This window comes from Callithrix jacchus, chromosome 15, assembly GCF_049354715.1.
Source record: "Callithrix jacchus isolate 240 chromosome 15, calJac240_pri, whole genome shotgun sequence".
NCBI classification, from domain to species: Eukaryota; Metazoa; Chordata; class Mammalia; order Primates; family Cebidae; genus Callithrix; species Callithrix jacchus.
The window spans coordinates 29,796,531-29,822,891 of NC_133516.1; the positions used below are offsets into that span (position 1 = coordinate 29,796,531).

The following is a 26,361-nucleotide window of genomic DNA, read 5'->3' on the forward strand; positions in this document are numbered from 1 at the left end:
GTTTATAGAGCGCTCCATTATCTTGCCCAAGCTATCAAATTATTTTTTATATTGCTCTTGTTCCACCACCTTCCTCCCTCTCAGACTCCACACCACACACATATCACATCACCCTCATATCTACCTTAAACCACTCAGAGACCACTAAAGCCTTTCCTTCCTTTGACAATTATGTGAATGTCTACTAGGTACTCGGCACTATTATGCCTTTTCCTATCCTTTTCTTACCTTTCCAGATATCACTACTAAATTTAATTTCTACAGCATATACTTTACAATCTGACAATCATATACAGCATTGACTTGCATTTATTGTTCTTGTCTCCTGATATAGAGTTTAAATGACCAAGAGACAAACGTAACATCTTGTCCTTATTATATAATCTCTCCTGGGCCTAACATTCCCATTCCTATCATATGTTCTCATTACTTTTTGAATCAAATAAACTCCTTAACAACAGTACTAGTTTTTAGCTTCTTCACCTCAAGCAATTCTAAAAGGAAAAGAGGGAAACATCTCAAAACTGACATGTAGAAAAAGCAAGATACATAGGCCATAAAATTTATGACATTTGCCGCATTCTCATCTAAGAACTAGGACACATGAAAACAAGTGAATTAAAACACTGATGAAAAATATATCTGATTATGGTCGGGCATGGTGGCTTACGTACTTTGGGAGGCTGAGGTGGGCAGATCATTTGAGGTCTGAAGCTCGAGACCAGCCTGACCAACATGGTAAAACATCTCAAAAAATAATAATAATAAATTTTAAAAAGAAGAAAACAAGAAAAATATATGTGATTTATGGGACCAATAAATCTACAAGTGATACACTGCTTCAAAGGCATTAAAACTTCAGGTAAAGCACTTTTGGATAAGTATGCTAACCTGAACTAGCATTAAGTAGATTTGATATATAAGCACTACTTCTCACTTGTTTAAGTCCAGATCTCTAACTAGCATAGTATTTCAAACACACAGAGAATCCCACTGATCAATATATATGGACTAAATCTAGAAAAAAATAACTAGATCACACTTATCAACTATTCTTATATCCCCAAAATAGCTGAAACTTTATTTTAATGTGGAATTACTACACAACTGAGTAAACTTATTTTCTTTAAATGAAGTCACTTCTAACAATAAGTGACTTTGTTAAAACAGATCTCAAATGTCACTACAGAATTCCAAGTGAGAAGAGAGTAACACTATAATCCCAAATGTTAACAATTTGTATTTATACCTGAAATGTTTCTTTATTTGTTACCAAATAGGTATACAAGAATGTCCACATAAAGTGAATTATATTCTCCTGTTAATCTGCTTTTTCCAAAACCCATAAATGGGAATATATGGTGACCTAATCTGAACATTTTAGAGCCCAATGTTAAAGACTATTGTATTCAACTGAATTCTAGTACTTTTATACATTTTTCTGAGTTAATCTTTTAAATTATCCATTTGTTTTCCTCATTAGCAAAAAGTGAGAGAGGAAAACTCCCATTACCAAATAAGCTTCAAAAGACAAATATGAATAAATGCTGAAATTCATCTTTAGTACAAGCCAGTGAATCACAACAGAAAGAGTTGACTGGCTGGGTGCAGTGGCTCACATCTATAATCTCAGCACTTTGGGAGGCCGAGGTGAGTTGACCACTTGAGGTTAGCAGTTCAAGACCAGCCTAGCCAACATGGTGAATGCCATCTCTACTAAAAATACAAAAATTAGCCAGATGTGGTGGCAGTCACCTGTAATCCCAGCTACTCAGGAGGCTGAGGCACGAGAACTGCTTAAACCCAGGGTGCAGAGATTGTAGTGAGCCCAGATCACACCATTGCACTCCAGCCTGGATGACAGAGCAAGACTGTACCTCAAAAAATAAATAAATAATAAAAATCCTAAGTATTGAATACAAAGAAAGATATATGATAGCACTTTCTAAGGGAGATGGCTTATTATAATCAGACTGTAGACTATAAACTCACAAAAAATACTATTTTTGTGAGACAGGGTCTCACTGCCCTCGCCCAGGCTAGAGTACAGTGGTGCCATCTTGATTCACTGCAACCTCCAGGACCCCCTCGCCCCCTACTCCTTTCAAGCGATCCTCCCACCTCAGCCTCCTGAGTAGCTAAGATTATAGGCACACACCACCATGCCCAGCTAATTTCTGAATTTTTTAGTAGCAATGGGGTTTCTGCATGTTGCCCAGGATGGTCTCAAACTCCTGGGTTCAAGTGTTTTGTCTTCCTCAGCCTCCCAAAGTGCTTGGATTACAAGCATTAGCCACTGCACCTGGCTGGGTTAATGTTTCAACTGGACCTATCCTGTATTTTATCAGACTAAGTACTTATGTCACCCTTCCTGTCCCACTCACTTAACCACATTAAATGGGAACACAAAAAAAGTTAGCTCTTTCAAGTTATAGGCTTTCATGCAAATTAGCTCTGAAAAACCCACCTTCTAAATAAAAACATGAAAATAAAACCTGTGATGTGATTAAATGTTAAGACATGGTTTCTCTTTTTATACATAATTTCAGATCTCTTTCCATCATAAATAACTGCTTTTATGTTAATATGTTAATATTAAATATGCATCTGAAAACAATTTTATTATTTCATGTTTCACAAGTAAGTTTTCTTTTATTAAAAAAATATGCATGGGTTGTTTTTTTACTGCATTTTAGGTTTTGGGGTACATGTGAAGAATATGCAAGATTGTTGCATAGGTACACACATGGCAGTGTGATTTGCTGCCTTCCTCTCCATCACCTATATCTGGCATTTCTCCCCATGCTATCTCTCCCCAACTCCCCACCCCGCACTGTCCCTCCCCTATTTCCCCCCGACAGACCCCAGTGTGTGATGCTCCCCTCCCTGTGTCCATGTGTTCTCATTGTTCAACACCCACCTATGAGTGAGAACATGCAGTGTTTGATTTTCTGTTCTTGTGTCAGTTTGCTGAGAATGATGGTTTCCAGGTTCATCCTTGTCACTACAAAGGACACAAACTCATCGTTTTTAATAGCTGCATAATATTCCATGGTTTATATGTGCCACATTTTCCCTGTCCAGTCTATCATCGATGGGCATTTGGGTTGGTTCCAGGTCTTTGCTATTGTAAACAGTGCTGCAATAACAATTGTGTGCATGTGTCCTTATAGTAGAATGATTTATAATCCTTTGGATAATACCCAGTAAATGGGATTGCTGGGTCAAATGGAATTTCTATTTCTAGGTCCTTGAGGAATCGCCACACTGTCTTCCACAATGGTTGAACTAATTTACACTCCCAACAGTATAAAAGTGTTCCTATTTCTCCACATCCTCTCCAGCATCTGTCGTCTCCAGATTTTTTAATGATCGCCATTCTAACTGGCGTGAGATGGATCTCAATGTAGTTTTGATTTGCATTTCTCTAATGACCAGTGATGATGAGCATTTTTTCATATGTTTGTTGGCCTCATGTATGTCTTCTTTTTAGCAAGTAAAACAATTCAGAAAGTTTCTAGCATAAGTTACCACCTGACAAAAATCAAAACATGTTAAAAAAATTCAGTACTCTTATGGAACAAAAGCTTAAATGCAATAAAAATAGTCATTGTTTATTTTCTGGTTTTGGTGAAGAGTTTAAGCATTTTTTTTTTTATTGCAATTAATGTCTGAGGGATAGAAAAAGGTTTCAAGTCAACTAATGTTTGAGGTATAGAAAAAGGTTTCAAGTCAACTAATACAACTACAAGCAGGGTAAAAGCTATCCATACTACCTTTAAAAAAAAAAAGACTTGAAACACATGTTCTTACAAGGCAAAGCCAAATGATAATGTAGGATGACTGCGAATTACAATGCACTGAATGAACCACTATTCATCATTTCATACAGAAAAAGGTTAAAATAAACTGCAAAAGGCTATCTGTGTGCTAGCAAAAGGTTGTAACAGTGACTGAATAATCATGGTACATCCAGCTTCCAAAAGTTCTAATTATGAACTTTGATCTAAAAGATCATAATAATGGGCTAGACATGGTAGCTCCCATCTGTAATCCCAGCACTTTGGGAGGCTGAGATAGTAGGGTTGCCTGAGTCTGGGAGTTTGAGACCATCCTAAACAACATAATGAGATCTTGTCTCTACAAAAAAAATAAGCAAAATTAGCCAGGTGTGATGGTGTGTGCCCATAGTCCCAGCTACTCGGGAGGCTGAGGTGGGAAGACTGAGCCCCAGAGGCCAAGGCTGCAGTGAGATGACATGGTGCCACTGCACTCCAGCCTGGGCAACAGAGCAAGAACCTATCTCTAAATTAATTAATTAAAATAAAAGGTTATGATGAAGATCTCTGTATACTGCTCTGGAATTATCTCTAGAATGTACTGTTAAGGGAAAAAAGCAAGAAACAAAACAGTAAATTCAGTATGCTACTTTGGTGGGCGGTGGGGGGTGGGGGACGGTTTAGGGGCAGGGAATACTATATATATATATATATATATATATATATATATATATATATATATATATATCGGCTTATATTTTCTTTTTATTCTTTTTTTTTGAGACAGAGTTTCACTCTCGTCACGCAGGCTGGAGTGCAATGGTGCAATCTCAGCTCATTGCAACCTTTGCCCTCCACCTCCCAGGTTCAAGTGATTCTCCAGCCTCAGCCTCCTGAGTAGCTGGGATTATGGGTACCCACCACCATGCCAATTTTTTTTTTTTTTTTTTTGAGATGGAGTCTTGTTCTGTCACCTGAGCGGGAGTGCAGTGGTGCTATCTTTACTCACTGCAACCTCCACCTCCCGGGTTCAAGTGATTCTCGTGCCTCAGCCTCCTGAGTAGCTGGGATTATAGGCACCCACCACTACACCCAGCTACATTTTTGTATTTTCAGTAGAGACTGGGTTTCACCATGTTGGCCAGGCTGGTCTCAAACTCCTAACCTCGTGATTCGCCAGCCTTGGCCTCCCAAAATGTTGGGACTATAGGCGTAAGCCACAACACCCAGACTAATTTTTATATTTGTAGCAGAGATGGGGTTTCACCATGTTGGCCAGGCTGGTCTCAAACTCCTGACCTCAGGTGATCTGCCCACCTCGGCTTCCCAAAGTGCTGGGATTACAGGCATGAGCCACTGCACCCAGCTCATTGGCTTATATTTTCAAAATGGAAAAATGAAACTTGGGGCTGGGCATGGTGGCTCATGCCTATAATCCCAGCACTTTGGGAGGCTCATACAGGAGGACCAATTGAGCCCAGGAGCTCAAGACTGGTCTGGGCAACATAGTGAGATCCATTTCTACAAAAAATTAAAAAATTTGGCAGGTGTGGTGGTGCATGCCTGTAGTACCAGCTACTCAGCAGGCTGAGATAGGACCACTGCTTAGGCTTGGGACATCAAGGATGCAGTGAGCTAAGATCTCACCACTGTACACCACCCTAAGCAACAGAGCAAGACCCTGTCTCAAAAAAAAAAAAAAGAAAAGAAAAAGAAATTTCACTGGGGAAAAAACCTTAATAAAAGTAGATATAAAATTGTTCTGTGTTCAAAAAACTAATATTCTGAATATTTAAGTCCACTTTCCACCTACTAGCAATCTTTTAGAATAAGGCACTACGATGCTAAATTTTCATTCCCTGCAAAAAATTATCTTTTGTGCTCTTAATGTAAATAAAAAAATAAGAGTATTTTTGAACATCATTTTGCATATTAGAATTGCTATCTGCAGCCTTGAACTCCTGGACTCAAGTGATCCTCCTACCTTGGTATCCTGAGTAGCTGGGACTACAGGCGCATGCCACCACGCCTAGCTGGCCTGTGTTTTGACTGCAAACTCTCACATAAGATCAGTGTAAAATTTCCCACTGAGGCATCATGTTAGCATCAAAAAAGTTTCAACTTTTGGAACATTTCAGATTTCACATTTTTTTATTTGGCTGAGGCCTGTATAGTTTAAGAACTACACAACCTAAAAAGAACAACCATACAGACAAACAGGTGTGGTGGCTCATGCCTGTAGTCTCAGTACTTTGGGAGGCCCAGGCAGGAGTACTGCTTAAGGCCAGGAGTTTGAGATTGACCTGGGCAACACAGCAAGGCTCTGTCTCTACAAAAAATAAAAAAATTAGCTGAGTGTAGTGGCTCACATCTATAGTCCCAGATACTCAAGACGCTGAGGCAGGAGAATCAGTTGAGCTGAAGAGTCCAAGGCTGCAGTAAGCTATCATGGCGCAACTGTACTTCAACCTGGGTAACAGAGTGAGACAGACCGTGACTCAAAAATAAAAGACAACTATACAGCCTAAATTGTCTGCTATGGTCTTTCTAGTGCCTCTGCCCAGAAGGCATGTCCAAATTGCTCTTATCTAATATGTTAACCTAAGTTACTAAAAGAAATGAAAGCCAAAGAAGCTATCTATAAAACTAAAATAGTACTAAATTCACTTTAAAAAGAGAATGAACGCCTATTTAAAATCCTTCATATAGCCAGCCACGGTGCCTCACCCCTGTAATTCCAGCACTTTGGGAGGCTAAGGCGTGATGGATCACCTGAGGTCAGAATTTTGAGACCAGCCTGGCCAACATGGCAAAACCCCATCTCCACTAAAAATACAAAAATTAGTCGGGCGTGGTGGCGGGCACCTGTAATCCCAGCTACTCAGGAGGCTGAGGCAGGAGAATCACTTGAACCTGGGAGGCAGAGGTTGGAGTGAGCTGAGATAGTGGCACTGCACTCCAGCCTGGGTCTCAAAAAAAAAAAAAAAAAATCCTTCATATAAGCTAGGCATGATGGTGCATGCCTGTAACCCCAGCACTGCAGGAGGCCAAGGTGAGAGGACTGCTTGAAGCCAGGAGTTCAAGATTAACCTCAGCAATATGGAGAGACCGTGTCTATACAATACATTTTAAAAATAATATCCAGGTATAGTGGCATGTGCCTGTGGTCCCAGGTGCTTGGGCTTGGAAGGCTGAGGCAGGAGGATCACTTGAGAGTCCAGGAGATCAAGGTTGCAGTGAGCCAGGTTCCCACCACTGCACTCCAGTCTAGGTGACAAAGTGAGACCCTGTCTCCCCTCTCCAAAAAAACATTCCTTTATATAATGCCTGAAAAAGAGTTAATAAATGTGAGCTGTAAGCAATTTGAATAACATATTTGTTTTTTGTTTTTATTGAGACACAGTCTCACTCTGTTGCCCCATCTTTACTAAAAGCACAAAAATTAGCCAGGCGTGGTGGTGGGTGCCTGCAGTCTCAGCTACTTGGGAGGCTGAGGCAGGAGAATCACCTGAACCTGGGAGGTGGAGGTTGCAATGAGCTGAGATTGTGCCACTGCACTCCAGCCTGGGTGACAGAGCAAGATTCTGTAACCAGGGGAAAAAAAAAAGTTCAGATTGGTTACGTTGTATTACAGTTAAAGCCTAGGTTAACTAAAATATATTTTTAGCACACCAATAAGTGTAATACTTTATTTTTTTCTTGTTGTTTCTTCTTGTTTTGAATTTCTCTGGTCAGTACACTTGATAGAAAATATACTTTAATTTTTTAAAAGGGTTCTAAGCATACCTTTAGGAACAAGAGTGTAGAAAGCGTAGGAACTGAAAGAATCTTTCAGAGTGAGATTTCACCTCAAAAAAAAAAAAAAAAGACATGCAGTGGCTAGGTTCCATGGCTCACACCTGTAATCCCAGCACTTCAGGAGGCTGAGGAGGGCAGATCCCCTGAGGTCAGGAGTTAGAGACCTTGGCCTCCTGAAGTGCTGGGATTACAGGCTTGAGCCACAGAGCCTACAGGCGTGAGCCACGGAGTCTAGCCACTGCATGTCTTTTGTTTTGTTTTGTTTTGTTTTTTGTTTTTTGAGGCCGAGTCTCATTCTGTCGCCCAGTGGCACAATCTCAGCTCACTACAACCTCCGCCTCCTGGGTTCAAAAGATTCTCCTGCTTCAGCCTTCCAACTAGCTGGGACTATGGGCACGTATCACCACACCTAGCTAATTTTTGTATTTTCAGTAGAGACAGGGTTTCACTAGGCTGGTCTCAAACTCCTGACCTCAGGTGATCCACCCGTCTCAGCCTACCAAAGAGCTGGGATTACTGGTGTGAACCATGGTGTCCGGCCAACATGTCATTTTTTACGATACTTTCTTTCAGCTCCTATACTTTCTGCACTCTTGTTCATAAAGGTATGCTTAGAACCCTCTTAAAGTATTATACTCATTGGTGGGCTAAAAATATATTTTAGTAAACCAAGGCTTCAACTATAACATAACCAATCTGAACCTTTTTTTTTTTCCAATACAGAATCTTGCTCTGTCATCCAGGGTGGAGTGCAGTGGCACAATCTCAGCTCACTGCAACCTCCACCTCCCGGGTTCAGGCGATTTTCCTGCCTCAACCTCCCAAGTAGCTGGGATTACATTACAGGTACCCACCACCATACCCGCCTAATTTTTGTGATTTTTAGTAGAGACAGGGCTTCACAATGTTGGCCGGGCTGGTCTCTAACTCCTGACCTCTGGGGATCCACCTGCCTCAGCTTCCCAAAGTGCTGGTAATACAGGCCTGAGCCACCACACTTGGCCCTGAAACTTTACTGAAACAGAACAATGTTACCCTTCCCCAAACACTCTTTTAAAGAAGACAAAAGATACAAGAACTAGCTAACAGGGACATTTCAAACTATAATCTGTGTTCAAGAGTTTTCCAATTTTTTATACCTTCTTTCTACCTCAATACTACCTAAAATTAGCACTCGTTTTTTAAAGAACTGCAAATAAATGCAGATATCTGGTCAGGTGCAGTGGCTCACACTTGTAATCCCAGCATTTTGGGAGGGTGAGGTGGCCAGATCACGAGGTCAGGAGTTAGAGACCAGCCTAGCCAATATGGTGGAACACTGTCTTTACTAAAAATCCAAAAATTAGCTGGGTGTGGTGGTGGGTGCCTTTAGTCCCAGCTGGTCAAGAGGCTGAGGCAGTAGAATCACTTGAACCCAGGAGGCAGAGGTTGCAGTGAGCCGAGATCATGCAATTGCACTCTAGCCTGGGTGACAGAGCAAGACTTCGTCTCCAAAAAAATAAAAATAAAAAAAGCAATTTTCTGAACCAGAGAATCATTAATTAGGGTCTTAAATTAATAATGTTTGACTTAGACCTTAGGTTAGAATAATAAAACCCCCATTTTCCAGTAGGAAAAACTTTATAGACATCCAATCAACTCACATACAAGTTTCTTTTTTTCAAGTGGCCATGGGCCAGGCACAGTGGCTCACGCCTGTAATCCCAATACTTTGAGAGGTTGAGGCAGGTGGATCACCTGAGGTCAGGAGCTCAAGACCAGCCTGGCCAACATGGTAAAACCCCATCTCTACTAAAAATACAAAAAATTAGCTGGGCATAGTGGTGGGCTCCTGTAATCCCAGCTACTCGGGAGGCTGAGGCAGGAGAATTGCTTGAACCTGGGAGGTGCAAGTTGCAGTGAGCTGAGATTGTGCCATTGAACTCCAGCCTGGGCAACACAAGCAAAACTCTGCCTCAAAGAAAAATTAAAAAATAAAATAAAAGTGGACATGATTGTATATTCTCTCCTGTTAATCCACATCTACTTTAATTTCCCTAGTATTAGCGAAGCGGAAGAATAGCTCTCTAACATCTTATACTTCACAATTATGTTCATTATTGCTACCTATGAACTCTGTTCCTCTATCCAAACACCATGAGTAAAAGTCCTAAGAGTACCCTTGAACTTGGACTTTCCCACCACCTCGACTCACTATGCAATAATAAAAGAAAACAAAAGTGGCATAAGCAGTAATGCTCTTTTGTGAATGCATGATATAAGGAAGGCATTTAAAAAAAAAAGCCCTCTTAACAAAAGGCAAGTTACCTACATACATATTTCTCTGTCTCCATTAATATATGGAATAACGGTGAATGAAGGCTTGAATTTCATATGGAATTAAGCTCATTTCCAATGAAGATTTCAGACTATTTAAGGCACCTGGGGAGACAAATGGGCAGATATGAATGGTCCTCATATCCAGCTTACCTTTTGCTGAATGACATAATCCTCTGGCATATACATTTGCAAGGTCAGAGGAAAGAACCAACTCAAATACAGAATCACTTGCACTCTCCAAATCGAAAAATTATAAGCACATCTGCCAGAAGGTGCAATAAAAATAAAGAAAGAAAGAAAAAAAATTGTAAGCACATCAAGGTCAATTCTGAAGACCCTTAGGAAAACAAGTAACTCAATACAGAAATCCAGTTGTTTATGAATGGCAGCTATTCTAAATGTTATTCCTTAACTTCATTAAAAAGTTAATTTTGGCTGGGCACAATGGCTCATGCCTGTAATCCCAGCACTTTGGGAGGCCAAGGCAGGCGGATCATGAGATCAGTAGTTCTAGAGCAGCCTGGCCAACATGGTGAAACCTCGTCTCTACTAAAAATACAAAACTTAGCTGGGCATGGTGGCGGGTGCCTATAATCCCAGCTACTTGGTAGGCTGAGGTAGGAGAATCACCTGAAACCAAAAGGCGGGGGTTGCAGTGAGCCAAGATCATGCCACTGCACTCCAGCCTAGGCGAAAAAGTGAAATTCCATTTCAAAAAAAAAAGTTAATTCTGGAAAAATTGATAAATGAATATTACCTAAGTTCTGACATGCCACTAAACTAGCTAGTGAGCACAACCTGTACCTTCTTTGGACTTCTTTTTCTTCCCTTTATAAAATGAGAGGCACTAGCTCCATTGCCCTTTTAAAATCACAGCCATGGAGGTTACAATGAGCAAGTTAAAGGGGAAAAGAAATTGGGAGCCACAGAAATGAGGAGTTACCAGATACAGTAATAAGGACTCCCTACACTAGACGCCTCTTACAGCACTCAGCAATTTATACTGGGTAACAACTGAAAGGGAAATAGGCATAGGGCTAATTCTCTCTCTGTATCCTCCCCATAATGTGGTCCTAGAACATCCTCTACCAACTGCCTACTCCATTTGTGCCTAAGTCCTACTCTTCAAGACTAAGCACAAGCATTATTCTAGGCAGCCCTCCCTGACTGCCCACCTGATCCCCATCCCAGTCTTGGTGAGGTATCCCTGCCACAGCACATTGGGCTTATTTCTGTATCCTTATCACAAGTCTGGCATTCAACAAATGTTAGCTGAATAAACTGTCAAGAGTTCAAGAGTTCACTCTCAGCTAGTTGTTCTAAACATTAGGTTAAAAGGCTTGATATAATGAAAAGAATTTAACATTTTTAATTGCGTCATAGAGTTTAAGATTTAGAAAACAATTTTTTTGTATGCTAGATAAAAAAAAGTATCAGCTATCCTAGAGAAGAACAAAAGACTCTATTTTTAGAGTACCAAATTTTCTATCATTTTTCAGTGTATTTTGGAATATCAAAAAATATCCTTTTTTTTTTTTTTTAAGATGGAATATTGCTCTGTCACCAGGCTGGAGTGGCATAATCTCAGCTCACTGCAACATCAGCCTTCCTAGTTCAAGCCATCCCCTGCCACAGCATCCTGAGTAGCTGAGATTACAGGCACGCATCACCATGCCTGGCTACTTTTTTGTGTGTATTTTAGTACAGACAGCATTTCACCATGTTGGCCAGGATGGTCTTGATGTCCTGACCTCATGATCTGCCAGCCTCGGTCTCCCAAAGTGCTGGGATTACAGGCATGAGCCACCACACCCAGCCTCAAATATATCCTTTGATTTACCACTGCATCTGAGGTTCCTTACTTCCATTTGGCCCCTAATATTCATAAAGAGATAAATGAGATTATTGATCTGAGAAATTTGGATAGAAAGTCAACAAAACAAGGGTAAAGTGCAGTTTACCCTTAGTTTAAGGATTACCCATCCTGGAAAATACACAAGTACAAAACAACTGAAAATTCTGGGAGAAAAAAGTAACCTAGCGTACCAACAGAAGCATAAAAAGTGCTCTGATCACCAAGTCACTGCCATTAGCCCAACACATGCCACTCAATTCCCTGACCTCTGTCCTAATCTTAGAGTTATTTAAGAATGCCTGGTAATTGGCGGGACATGGTGTCTCACACCTGCAATCCTAGCACTTCGGGAGGTTAAGATGGGGAGACTGCTTTAGCCGAGGAGTTCGAGACCCTGTCACTACAAAAAATAAATAACGTTAGTTGGGTGTAGTGAAACGATTTCTTCAGCCTGGGAAGTTGAGGCTGCAGTGAGCCATGATCGTGCCACTACACTTCAGCCTGAGTGACAGAGAAAAACCCTATCGTTAATAAAAAGAAAAAAAAAAGAATGTCTTATAATAAATGCCAGCAATTATTATCAATGCTGCTGGTAAGAGAACTTTCATTCTATCAAGAAATTAGAATAATGATCATTATAAATAATCAGGCCAGGCCAGGCTCAGTGGCTCATATCTGTAATCCCAGCACTTTAGTAGGCCAAGGCGGACAGATCACCTGAAGTCAGGGGTTCAAGACCACCCTGGCAATGTGGTTAAATGCCATTTCTACTAAAAACACAAAAATTAGCCGGGCGTGGTGGCGGGCACCTATAATTCTAGCTCCTTTAGGGGCTAAGCAGGAGAATCGCTTGAACCTGAGTGGTGGAGGTTGCAGTCAGCCAAGATCATACCATTACACTCCAGCCTAGGCAACAGGAGTGAAATTCCATCTCAAAAAAAAAAAAAAATTGTTCAGGCCAATTCAAACATTTACTAAGCATGAACTACCATGTACCCAACTACTAGTTACCAGGACTCCTCCATTAAAATAACATATTCTATAAATATATTTATCATGGTCCTTGAATTTTCTGATACAAGGATCTACAAACTCCCTTAGGTCCTAGCAACAAAACCAAACAGGTCTAATGAGAACAGATGAATGCTAAGACAGCCAGGCTTCAACGAAATGTTAGTCTTTCTTGATACTTTGTATTAATAATTAAACAAAGCGTCTTAAAAAGTAGAGAATAATAAAAATACATATATACAAACATATTTTTTAAAAACTTAGATGAAAATATAGCATCGATAAAAATAAAAATGCTTATTCAATTGGTACATTTCACAAAAACACACAGCTAACAAAAAATTGTGTAGCACACATATGTACAACCGGAAAAAAGTCATATCACAGATACTAACTCCTGCTCCCAATTTTATATCCTGACACCATCATTATCTTCTCTAGTAAGAAAGATAAGTAAGGTGGGCACAGTGGCTCATGCCTGTAATCTCAGCATTTTGGGAGGCTAAGGCAGGCGGATGACCTGAAATCAGAAGTTCGAGACTAGCCTGAACAACACAGTGAAACTCCATCTCTACTAAAATAAAAAATTAGCCAGGCGTGGTGGCGGGTACCTGCAATCCTAGCTATGCAGGAGGCAAAGGCTGGAGAATTGCTTGAACTTTGGAGGCAGAGGTTGCAGTAAGCCAAGATCATGCCACTGCACTCCAGCCTGGGAGACAGCGAGACTGTCTCAAAAAAAATTTTTTTAAGTTTAGAAAGAAAGGTAACTAGTCAAAGAAGAGCACCAAGTATTTCTTGGGAATCTAATTATCTCCCTAACACACATGAACAATACTATAATTGGTAAAACACTCTTTTTATATTCAATCACTACTGTTTCAATGTGTTCAAGGTATTCGTATCAGTTAGTAGCACTACTTCCTTAGACAAACTGCTAGGTTAATCTGCCATAAAGACTATACTATACTTTTCATAATTTTGACAACTGGTTTCCTGAATAACTGCATAGCAACAAAAGTTTTTTGTTCTTTATAAACATGGTAAGCTTAAGTTTGAAAATATACCTATTATGGTTACCTTGAGGCAAACTTGCAGATTTTCACCTACTTCTAATAAAATGTCTTATTGTACCTCAAAGAAATTTGCCTCTTTACTACAGATAATTCTAACTACATTTTCAGCACAGAACCAGTACCATAAAATGTGTCGCTTATGTTTTAGAGTTGATACTCTAAGTATTGATAAATTAATGAAAGAGTTGTATTTTTACCAGGCAATTAAAAAAAGTCTGTGTGTGCTCAAGACCAGAATAAATGGATTTCTATAGAAAGGGTTTTTATAGTCATTTAATATAATTTATGAAAAACAATATTTGCTCTACTTTACATTCACACAAAACTCATAAAAAATTTAAACCTTAAACCTAGCATCGTCTGCTTCCTCAAATGGAGTATGTAATTAATAGCTATTCATCATTAGGCCAAATATCAGACAAAAGCTCAAAATATAAGTTAGACCATGGATTCACAAAGAGCTAACCATGAAGCAAACATTGTTGATTATGATACAGTCCTCCCCAAAGAAAGGGTACAACCACACTTGACAGGGAAGTGGGCCACAGGAAGAGCTACGACTGGAAACCACCACTTGCTCTAGGTTCTTGCGAGCCCAGAGTAGTGCTCCCAGTAAGCAGACCTCCCAGAAGCCTGCCAACACAATTGCAGTCTTATCAACACCCACATCATCCCAAGGATATTTTCACTTGCAAGATGTTAGCATTTGACAGAAAAAGCATTCTAAAATAAAAAGCGACTATGGGAATTCAGACCATCTTAAACCTCCATTGAAATAACAATATGTTTGCTCAGCTGGAAAAGAGACAAAAGTAACCATTAGCTTGACCAAAAACACAAAAAACAGGTATGGTGGCTCATGCCTGTAATCCCAGCACTTTGAAAAGCTGAGGCAGGAGGATCACTTGAGACCAAGAGTTCAAGACCAGCTTGGGGAGTGAAGTGAAACCCAGTGAAGTGAGTCTCTAATTTTTTAAATTAAAAAACTATGCCAGGCCCGGTGGCACTCCACTGTAATCCCAGCACTTTAGGAGGTCAAGCGGGTGGATCACGAGGTCAGGAATTTGAGACCAGCCTGGCCAACATGGTGAAACCCCATCTCTATTAAAAATACAAAAACTGGCCAGACGTGGTGGCGGGCACCTAAAATCCCAGCTACTCAGGAGGCTGAGGCAAGAAAATCGATCGAACTAAGGAGGCGGGGGTTGCAGTGAGCCAAGATGGCGCCACTGCACTCCAGCCTAGGCGACAGAGCCAGACTCTGTCTCAAAAAAAAAAACACAATTAAAAAACTAAAAGATGGCTGGGTATGATGGCTCACACCTGTAATCCCAGCATTTTGGGAGGCCGAGGCGGACAGAGCACGAGGTCAAGAGATAGAGACTATCCTGGCCAACATGGTACAACCCCATCTCTACTAACAATACAAAAATTAGCTGAGCATGGTGGCACGTGCCCAGAGTCCTAGCTATTGGGGAGGCTGGGGCAGGAGAATCACTTGAACCCAGGAGGCAGAAGTTGCAGTGAGCCAAGATTGTGCCACTGCACTCCAGCCTGGACAACAGAGCAAGATTCTGTCTCCAAAGAAAAACAAAAAAAGAAGACTACCAAATTAAACAAAGTACATTTACATGAATTCCAAAGCTAAGAGACTCAAATACAAAATTTTATTACACAGTTTTTATTAACCAAAAATTACACAATGTAATTAATCACAAATTATACAAAGCAGTTGCCTCTCATTTGAATTCATGAGAGCAGACTTCCAAATACTGTCTAAGTCCCACTATGAAAACAACAACAACAACAACCACCCTATCAAATTTTGTCTTAGCTCTGTTGGCCAGCCTCAAACCAACCATTTTCAAGAGACTCCTTACTTAAGGTCAGGCACAGGGGTGCCAAGCACTATAATTCCAGTGCTTTGGGAGGCCAAGGTGGGAGGATTAGTTGAGGCCAGGAGTTTGAGACCAGCTTATGCAATATAAGAGACCCCTGTCTCTACCAAAAAAAAATTTTTTTTAATTATCTAGGTGTGGTGGTACATGCCTGTTGTCTCAGCTACTTGGGAGGTTGAGGTGGGAGGATTGCCTGAACCCAAGAGCTCAAGGCTACAGTGAGTTGGGATCATACTATTGTATTACAGCCTAGGTGACAAGGGAGGTTCTGATCAAAAAAAAAAAAAAAAAAAAAAAAAAAAAAGAGATCCCACTTAAATGCCTTCAGTTTTGTTTTTAAAACAAACAAGTAACTAATCAAAGTAGGACAGGAATAAAAATTATCTGTTTAATCCATCAGAACCATATACAAATACATATGGGATTAAAAAAAAAAAAAAAAAAAAAAACTCTAAACAAAATCATCCAAACACCATCATGACCAGAAAAACTTCCTCTATGGAGAAATATATTTGGAAAGAGACACCTTTCACATAGCACAATATGTCCTAAGGCTCTTTTAAACTGCCTAATATAAAACCAGACATCTTAAGAAAATAAAATATGGTACATCCATATTATAGAATATTGTTCAACTGTTTAAAAGATATGCACATCTTGTATGTAATGGAAACAAACAGATAATACAGAATGTAGGAAAAAGGTAGAAAAATATGACTCCACTTTTGTAAAAATATAAAAACCAAATAAAAGGAAAAGATCCTGAAAATACACTAAGTTCTTGGATGTGGTATTTGGAGAGGTGGAGCAGGGAAGATAGGTTCAAGGAGTATTTTTACTTTTTCTTCTATAAACATTTATATTATCTGACCCTTCTGCAATAATCATTTGTTGTGGTGGTAATTTAAAAAACAAAACATTTTAAACATACTTTCAGACCTTGATATTGTTTTTAAAATATCACATTTATGGTTATTACATAGTAATAGTAAAATACGTCCAAAGCTTAAATTTAAAGTTATCCTCAGAGATTGAAAAAAAAAAAGACTAATAGACATAACAATTAAATGCAATGTATAATATATAAAAGAAGACACCTTTGGGACAACTGGCAAAATGTGTAAATTATATATCAAGAAATAGTAGGATTACAAATGTTAAGTTGTCTGAATTTGATTACTGTATATTGATTATTTAAGAAAATGCTTGTTCTTAGGTAATACTATGAAATATTTAGGAAAGAGATCAGGTGCCTGCAATTTACTCTCAAAAGGTTCAGCCAAAAGTAAACAAAACATTTTTAAATATAGAAAGGTAATACAAATGTGGCAAAATTCCAATTACCGGTTAATCTAGGTTAAAAGCACATTATGGGAATTTGTTGTGCTATTCTTACAACTTCCCTGAAAGTTTAAAATTTTTTCAAAATAAAAAGGGTTTTTTGCTAGGCACAGTGGCTCACACCTGTAATCCCAGCACTTTGGGAGACCGAGGTGGGTGGATCACTTGAGGTCAAGAAACAAACTAGCCAGGGCAGCATAGCAAACCCCATCTCTACAAAAAAAAATACAAAAATTAGCTAGGTGTGGCAGCATGAGCCTATAGTCCTAGCTATGCAGGAGACTGGGGTGGGAGGATCACTTGAACCTCAGAGGCAGAGGTTGCAGTGAGCCAGGATTATACCACTGCACTTCAGCCAGGGTGACAGAGAGAGACCCTTGTCTCTCACACACACAAAATGCTTTTGTTTTTTCTTTCAAAGAGTGGATGTCTCAGGAAAACATTCTAAACCTGATTTTCAGTGACTTAGGTATAAATGGCTTAGTTTCTAATATGAACTCTCTCTCAAGGTTTTTCAATAATAGTTTGTAGTGTATTACAAAATCAAATACTCTACAGTACTCTTGGAAGAATTAACACAAATTAAGCTAGTAAACATTTTTAAGAAACTGAGCAAAGAACAATTAGCAAGCTGAGCAGCCTCTTAACCACAATAGGTTCAGAGAGGCTCCAGCAGAGTCACGTGGTAGAAGAATATTTATGGACAGAAAAGCTGGTCAACTTTTTATCCTCAAACACAGGCTGGCCATCTTTTGCCATCCTGCTTCCCTCCAAAACCTGACAATAATGAATATTTGAACAATATTGAATATAGAACAATAATGAATATTAGAGTTGAGAAAATTTATTACAAATATCTATTTCAGAATTGTAATGTGGCCAGGCACAGTGGCTCACACCTATAATCCCAGCACTCTGGGAGGCCAAGGCAGGTGGATCCTCTGAGGTTGGGAGTTCGAGACCAGCCTGATCAACATGGAGAAATCCCATCTCTACTAAAAATACAAAATTATTGTTAGGTTTGGAAGCAAATAAAAAATAAATAAAAATTTAAAAATAAAAATACAAAATTAGCCAGGCGTGGTGGTACATGCCTGTAATCCCAGCTACTCAGGAGGCTGAGGCAGAAGAATCGCTTGAACCCAGGAGGTGGAGGCTGCAGCGAGCCGAGATCGCACCCCATTGCACTCCAGCCTGGATAACAAGAGCAAAACTTCATCTCAAAAAAAAAAAAAGAATTGTAATGTATTTCAATTTTTTTAAAGTGAATAAATGAATCAATGACTCACTACAGTGAAAAATGGCTGAAAAGATCTGGGAACACCAAAGTCCTGTTAAGGAAACTAGGAAAGTATGGACTGATAATCTTATATGTATAAAGTAAGGCTTGGCAACTGGAATCAATTCTTAGGAAAACACAATAGTATCAACAATTGTGTTGCTTGATACTTTTCTAAAGACATAATGTGTCAATAAAAGGAGAATGGTATGCCTAAAATGTAGCAAAAGCAAATGGCAAAGAGGGACATGAATATCAAAGAGGTATACCCTAGCCTAAGGACTAGGATAGATCAACAGGCTTTCCATACTTACCAGCAAACTCTCCAATTACTATATTAGCCTCCTGTGTACCCCAGTAGCCCATAGAAGGTAACCTGGCCTGCAGTACCATACCTCCATCACTACAAAGCTATCTTTCTCTTACCAGAAAAATTCTGATTCAACTAGCTATAAACCTACTAAAGGTCCAGATCATATATGAAATCTGGTAACCACATTATGATACTTTCTCTCAGTTGGCTTCCTAAGGTATCTCTATCCTCTCCATTCAAACATGAATTAAGAAAATCTGACTTGCTGGGCATGGTGGCTTACCCCTGTAATCCCAGCACTTTGGGAGGCTGAGGCCAGGAGTTTGAGAACAGCCTGGGCAACACAGCAAAACCCTGTCTTTACAAAAAATAAAAAATTAGCCAGGCCAGGTGCAGTGGCTCACCTATAATCCCAGCACTCTGGAAAGCCAATGCAGGCAGATGACTTGAGCTCAGGAGTTTGAGACCAGCCTGGGCAACATGCTGAAATCCCAACTCTACAAATAAACTAAATTAGCTGGGCATGGTGGTGTGTGCCCGAAGTCCCCACTACTCGGGAGGCTGAAGTGGGAGAATCACCTGAGCCTGAGAAGTCGAGGCTGCTGTGAGCCATTATTACATCACTGCACTCCAGCCTGCGCTCCCTGCTCTGGGCAACAGAGTGAAACCCTGTCAAAACAAAAAAATTAGCCAGGAGTGGTGGTACACACCTGCAGTCCTAGATACTTGGGAGGCTGAGGTAGGAGGATCACTTGAACCCAGGAGTTCAGTTACAGTGAGCTATAATCGTGCCACTGCACTCTAACCTGGACAACAGAACAAGTCCCTGAAAATAAAAAATAAGAGAATTTGACTATCCTGTTTTATATCTCATTTGAACATGCTGAAATATTTTTTCCCAATTATACTTTCCTTTGACCAAATTCGTGATACTTTCACATCATGGTGCCTTGTAAGTACTGTTCTTTCTAGCCAATTCTTTCCATTCAATACTAATAATAAAAGATGTGGCCAAGAGCAGTAGCTCATGCCTGTAATCCCAGCACTTTGGGAGGCCAAGGTAGGTGGATCACCTGAGATCAGGAGTTCGGGACCAGCCTGACCAACATGGAGAAACCCCGTCTCTGCTAAAAATATAAAATTAGCCGGGTGTGGTGCCACATACCTGGCTAATTTTGTATGGAGGGGGAGGCTGAGGCAGGAGAATCTCTTGAACCCAGGAGGTGGAGGTTGCAGTGAGCGGAGATTGCACCATTGTACTCTAGCCTGGGCAACGAAAGCTGAACTCCATCTCAAAAAAAAAAAAAAAAGAAAGAACACTGCCCTAATTCTTAAATTCTCATAAAACCCAGATGATACTACCATAATCCCCACTTTATAGGTAAGGAGTAATTAAGAAACTTGCCTAGGTTCACAAAGCAATTAAGTAAAAGAGATGAGATTCTAAACCAGGAGTTCTGTCTCCAGAGCCCAGGGATTTAACTTTTTTTGTGGCCTGTACCATTTTGGCAATCTAATGAAGCATGTGGACTCCTTCTTAGTCTAATATTTTTTAATGCAAAAGATAAAATACATATGATTGTAAAGGAAGCCAGTTATACTGAGGGAACAAACCAATGCGTCACACTGTTTAGTAATATATATATGATTTTTAATCTAGCGGATTTGATGTAATGAACATATTTCAAGATTCTACGAAAACCACAATACAATTTGCCTTTGAACAACATGGGTTGGAACTGTGCAGGTCCACTTATACACAGATTTTTTTTTTTTTTTCAATAAAAGTTACACAGCTTGTGCTGGCCTCCAGTTCTACCTCCTTCACCTCTGTCACCCAAGAAGGCAAGACTAAAACCCCTCCTCTTCTTCCTCCTCAGCCTACTCAATGTGATGACAAGGATGAAGACCTTTATGATGATCCACTTCCATTTAATGAGTAATATATTTTCACTTCCTTATGATTTTCTTAATAACATTTTCTTTTCTCTAGCTTACTTTCTTGTAAGAATACAGTATACAATACCGGTAACATACAACAAAATATGTGTTAATAGACTATGTTCTCAGTAAACTCAACAGTATCCTAGTAGCAGTTAGGTTTCGAGGGGCACAAAAGTTATCTGCACATTTTTTACTGTGTTGCAGATTGGTACCTCTAACTCCTGTGTTGATCAAGAGTCAACTGCATATTTTATTATAAAAATAACATTTATACACAAATCACGGTTAATACTATTGTAGTTTGTTGTTTACATTAGTAATTGAAAGAAATTACTAACTTCTAGTCAGAGGTAACTGAAGAGGTAATTTTCCCAAGTTCATAGATGCCATCCATGTTAAAACCTCAAACCGCACACTAAAAACAATCCTCTTAACACAGGCATTTAAAAAAACAATCAAGCCAAAGGTGGTGGTACACATCTATAGTCCCAGGTACTCAGGAGGCTGAGGTGGAAGAACTGCTTGAGCCCAGGAGCTGAAGACCAGCCTGGGCAACATAGTGAGATTCCATCTTTAAATACATATATATAAAAAGACCAATCCTTGGCCCTTCTTTCTATCAAGGATTCCCTGGTAATCTCATCCAGCTTCATGGCTTGAATACTACCTACACTGATAACAACAAAATTTATCTCCATTCCAGACTTTTCCCCTGAACTTCAGACTTGGATTATCAACTCAACTCAAATGTCTAACAGTCGATCTCAAACTTACCGTGCCTAAAATCGAACTCCTCCTAATCTAGTCCCCAAACTTGCTCCTTTCAGTCCTTACTGTCTTTGTTGATGGCAACTTTCTAACTGCTCAGACCAGAAACACTGGAATCATCCTTGGTTCCTCTCTCACATGTCATGCCCACAAATCATATTAGTTCTATTTCCAAAATATATCCAGTATCCATCCATTTCTCACTACTCTTACATTACCATCTTGGTACCGGCATCTCTTTTCTGGATTACTAGCTTCCTTACAAGTCTCCAGGCTTCGAATTTGCGATTCGAGTGATCCTTTGAAACTGAAAGCAGACTATATCACTCTTATGTTCAAAACTCCTGGCAAAGTCCTTAGAATGGCTCTCCAAGACTGTATAAAAGCTTAAACCCCATCTCACCCTAACCCAATTTACTATTGCACTTTCATGCTCATTCCACTCTAGCCATAATGGGCAGAATTTGCCTCAACACCTTGAAACTATTCCCTCTGCTTGAAATGCTTTTCAGATATTAACATGGCTATTCTCCTTTAAATCTTTGCCTAAATATCACTCTCTCAAGGATACTCACCCAGTATACCTCACTTTAATTGTAACTTCTTCCTCAACAATTCTGAATTCCCCTTACTCTATTCCACTTTCTAAAGCACCTACCTTTCAGTATCCTACATTTTATATATATATATATATATAGATATATATATTCTACATTCTACATTATATACATATGTAAAAAATATATATATCTATATAGATATATATATAGATTTTTTTTTTTAGACGAAATATCCCTCTGTCGCCCAGGCTGGAGTGCAGTGGCACCATCTCAGCTCACCGTAACCTCCGTCTCCCAGGTTCAAGCAATTCTCCTGCCTCAGCCTCCCGAGTAAGCTGGGATTACAGGTGCCTGCCACCACGCCCCCCCCCTTTTTTTTTTTTTTTTTTTTTTTTAAGTAGAGATGGGGTTTTACCACGTTGGCCAGGCTGGTCTCCAACTACTGACCTCAGGTGATCCACCCACCTCGGCCTCCCAAAGTGCTGGGATTACAGGTTCGAGCCACCCCACTGGGCCAGAACATTCTGTATCATTTATTATCACCCCTCATTAGAATGTAAATTCCACAAGGGCAAAATTTTGAGTACACCAAACACTCCTAGTGTGCCTACCTTTGGCATACAATGGACACACATATGTCAAAGAACTGTACCTCTACCACCGTAAGGTTATTTGCCTATCTCCCTCATTAGAAGAGTTCCTTGAAGACTCTAACTGGATCTATTTTGCTGTGTCCTCAATACCTGACCCTGGGGCTGCCCCATAATGGACACTAACCGCACAGATACTCAAGTGATTACAGCCATTTTCACCTGAAACACAATGTCCTATATGCTGCTGGGAAAAAAAAAGCCATCTTGCAGCTGTGTCTAATTAAAAGCATGAGTACAAGACAAACCCAGAACATCAGATGCTAAGTGTTACTACAGTCAAACTGAATTTATATTTTTGCCTCAATTTCTTCATATGTCTAAGCACCATTTCAAACCATACAAAGTCTAACAAGAGTAATTGGACATTCCACCCCTGAGCCATGTTGCCCACCTAATCTTTTCATGTTCAACTTAAATCCTACCTTTTACATTTTCCCTGATGACCCCAGCTAGAAGCACATGCCACATTCTGCACCAAGTGCTCTTGATGCATTATCTCATTGAATCCTCCCAAAAAGCCCTAGTAAGTTATCATTATGATACCCATATAAAAGATGAGAAAACCCAAGTTCAGAGAAATGAAGTCACATGTCCAAGGTTAAAATCCAGGACCAACTCCGAAATCCATGTTTTTTAAACACTATACTGCCCTTCTCTCTCCTCTCTCCAGCATTACAAACACTAAGTAGCTTACTATCTCAAGGGTTTGCTATCACTTCACTTCTCTAGGCTTCATTTTCTTCATCTGCAAAACAGGTGGTATTGCTCAGGATAGCTACCATAATATCCCTCCAGTCCTCATAGTATTATGAAGAAAAAAAAAGGTACAATTTTTTATCTACTCCATACAGGTTAATATACAAGACGAGGCCTGGCACGATGGCTCAGGAATGCAATCCCAGCACTTTGGGAGGCCAAGGCAGGAGGCTCATTTGAGGCCAGAAGTTCAAAACTAGTCTGAGCAACGTAATCTTTTTTTTTAAATTAGCCAGGTGTGGTGACACATGCCTGTAGTCCCAAGCCAGGAGGCTGAGGCAGGAAGACTGCTTAAGCCCAGAGGTTCAAGGATGCAATGAGCTATGATGACACAACTGCACTCCAGCCTAGGTGACAGAGCGGGACCCTGTCTCTAAAAAAAGAAGGAAAAAAATACACAAGAATTTAAAAATATATAAATAACCACTGTTAGAAATCCAAAGCAGTGAATTTCTACATCAAAGCAATAAAAACTCCAAAACATTATGTAAAACCATGAAACATTCTTGATTCCTTCCCCACTCATGTCTACCAAAGGTACAGAGTCCATTTTCCCACATTTTATGAAAAATTGTTTTGCCCAAAGAAGTGTAAGGATGTGATCCTTAAAGCTTCTGGACTTCATCAAACAACCTGGTAAAAGGAAGTGAAAGCAGGCACTTGGCCTATTCTGGGGTTATTTTTAGCATGTTACTTTGTACAGGGCAAGCGCTCAATAAGCATTTATTGAATCATGACACGAAAATTTTTTTTTGAAGTTTTTCTATCTAAAAACCTGTAACATGAGCTTTGTAATTGGCCTGATTGTGCAGTAAATCAAAACAATGTTACCTAACTGATCCTGCCAATAGCAAAACAAAAAGACCAATCTAATTAAGGTAAGGTTAACCAATGGCCAAGAACCCATGAAAGGAAAATACCATGTTAAATTACTATTGCAAGTAAGAGTCGGTTTTTATTTTAGAAAAGCAAAATAATTTCTCTTTTTGTGCAGAAATGACCAACACCTCAACAGAATCAGTTTATGTTGCGATCCAAACTAAGAACTATCAAATAAGATCCAGACATTTCTGGCCCAAGGTGAAAAGATGTGGCAAGGGATTAAAAAACGAGCCACAGCAAACATAAGGTAAACTGTGTCAAAACAGCAAAGCTCTTGGAATCATCCTGGTCATAAAAGTTTGACAGTTTAATTTGAAACCCCTATCAATTGTTAAGTTTTTAATGAATAGTATATTCCTAGGTCTAGACTTCAACACCAGCAAATGGAGTTTAAGAATGGCTTTTCAAAACAATGGTCTCATGAGGGTGCAGGGAAAGAAGTGATTCCAGGCTTTCTGAGGTAGCAGATACAGCAGCAGATCCGACCTCAAGAGAAATGTAAAGGTGTCCTAGACTGAAAAATTACTATTGGGCAAAACTGTGTTTCGGTTTTCCATAAGATTGTCTTCAGAGAATACTCAAACGATTCTTGGTTTTTAACCAAGTCTTCACAAGAAATAGAAAGTCATCAGTTTAGGGTAAGAGGTTCCTGTTACCAAGAAAATCGTGTCCGAAAGTGTAAAAATCTCACAATATGCAAGAAAATGTATGCCCCTCAGGCGGCTTTCATTTTCAGGCGGAAAAACAAACCCGGTGTCACCTCAACAACGGGACCACACAAACCTCGCCATTACAAAACCCAAGTGCCAAAGGTGCAGAATGTGAAGCCAGAAGCACTGCGAGGCTAGGATCGAGTTCCCAGGAAGAAAAATCAAACTCAGGAGTACAGCGCGGGCCCCTCCACGGCCCGGGGGCAAGGCGACCCGCGCTAGGCCCTTCCGGTCCGAGCCGCCGCCGTCGCAGGGAGGTCGAGCGACGGGTCGAGCTTCCACCCGAGCCCGGGGATTCGCGGCCTACCCTCGCCGGCGCCCTCTTGACGGGCCTGGCACCGGCAGCTCCTCCGACTCTACCCCTTGGCTAACAGCGGGGCCCGGGCGAGCCGCGAGGAGCCCGCAAGGACCTACGAGTCCCCGGCTGGCCGCGTCGGTGCGGACACGGCGGCAGCCCTGAGGACCGTGGCCGCCCCTCCCCCACAGGCCCGGCCCAACCGCCGCGGCGACGCGAGCAGCGGCGCCAACGCCGGGCCCAACCGCGGGCCTGCTGAGGCCCCGGCCAGGCGGCCCGAAGTGGCGGCGCGGGCCTGCTCCCGACACCGACCGCGCGAGGCCGCCACGGGCCCGTTACTCCTCGCGCCGGCCCGCGCCGCCACCCGTCAGGACGCGCCGCCCCTGGCTGGGGCAGAAGCGGCCGACAGCAGCCGGGAGCCGCGGAGCTGATACTTACTCAGGGGTCGGATGCTCCGGGTCGTAGAAATCCCCCATCTTCGGAGGTGGCTGTGGCTGCAGCTGCTTCATCGGGAGCGGCTGGAGGCGGCGACGCGAGCCCCCTCCCCGCTGCAGGGCGACGCGGGGGAGGGGAGGGGAGGAGGCCGCAGGTCCGACCGCGGCGGCGGCGGCAGGGGCTGCCCGCGTCGCTAGCTCGCTCGTAGCTCCCTCCCTCCCTCCCTCGGACGCCCGCCAGCCGCTCTCTCCCTCTCACCCTCACACCGGGAGCGACGCACACCCCACCCGCCCCTTAGCTTCGCAGGCCCTGCCCCTTAAAGAGACACACACGGGCCCCGGATCCGCCGCCAGTCCGCGTGCCTGCAGCTGCTGCTGGCTTGACCCCAGGCTCAGGCGGACGAAGCGGAACACTGCCCGGCGGGCCCGGGCAGACCCTGTCTGTTCTGGCTCTCCGGAACAATAAACCTCGGCCCCCAGTGATGTGGGCCGGACCGGACCTGGAGAGGTGGCACCGCGATCCCGATCCCTCCCTCAGCCCGCCTGGCGATCGGCGTTAGCGTGACCCGGCCCGCTACCGTGTCACGACAGGCGACTGAGAGACAGCAGGCGACATCGGGAGAACTCCCCGTCCCTGCCGAGACATCAGCATTCTCGCTCCGAGGCCCAGCAAGACCTGCCAGCCTGGAGCCC

The 26,361-nt window shown here is 41.3% G+C and overlaps 1 protein-coding gene across 9 annotated transcripts in view; it reads right to left on the reverse strand.

Annotated features, from left to right (window-relative positions):
- The window catches only part of SETD2 (SET domain containing 2, histone lysine methyltransferase), a 144,553-nt gene extending 118,661 nt beyond the window's left edge, over positions 1 to 25,892 (reverse strand). For 7 of the 9 annotated variants that reach the window (XR_013527270.1, XR_013527269.1, XR_008476716.2 and 4 more), the window contains exon 1: positions 25,673 to 25,892. Coding sequence is in view for 4 of the 9 variants with exons in the window: in XM_035275184.3 (XP_035131075.1) it covers positions 25,673 to 25,743 (71 nt within the window). In the remaining 5 variants the exon portion in view is untranslated. Of the gene's footprint in view, positions 1 to 25,246; positions 25,411 to 25,670 lie in introns of those variants that run through there. The other 2 variants (XM_054245563.2, XM_078350657.1) reach the window with 2 other exon arrangements.
- Positions 25,893 to 26,361: the final 469 nt, after the last annotated feature.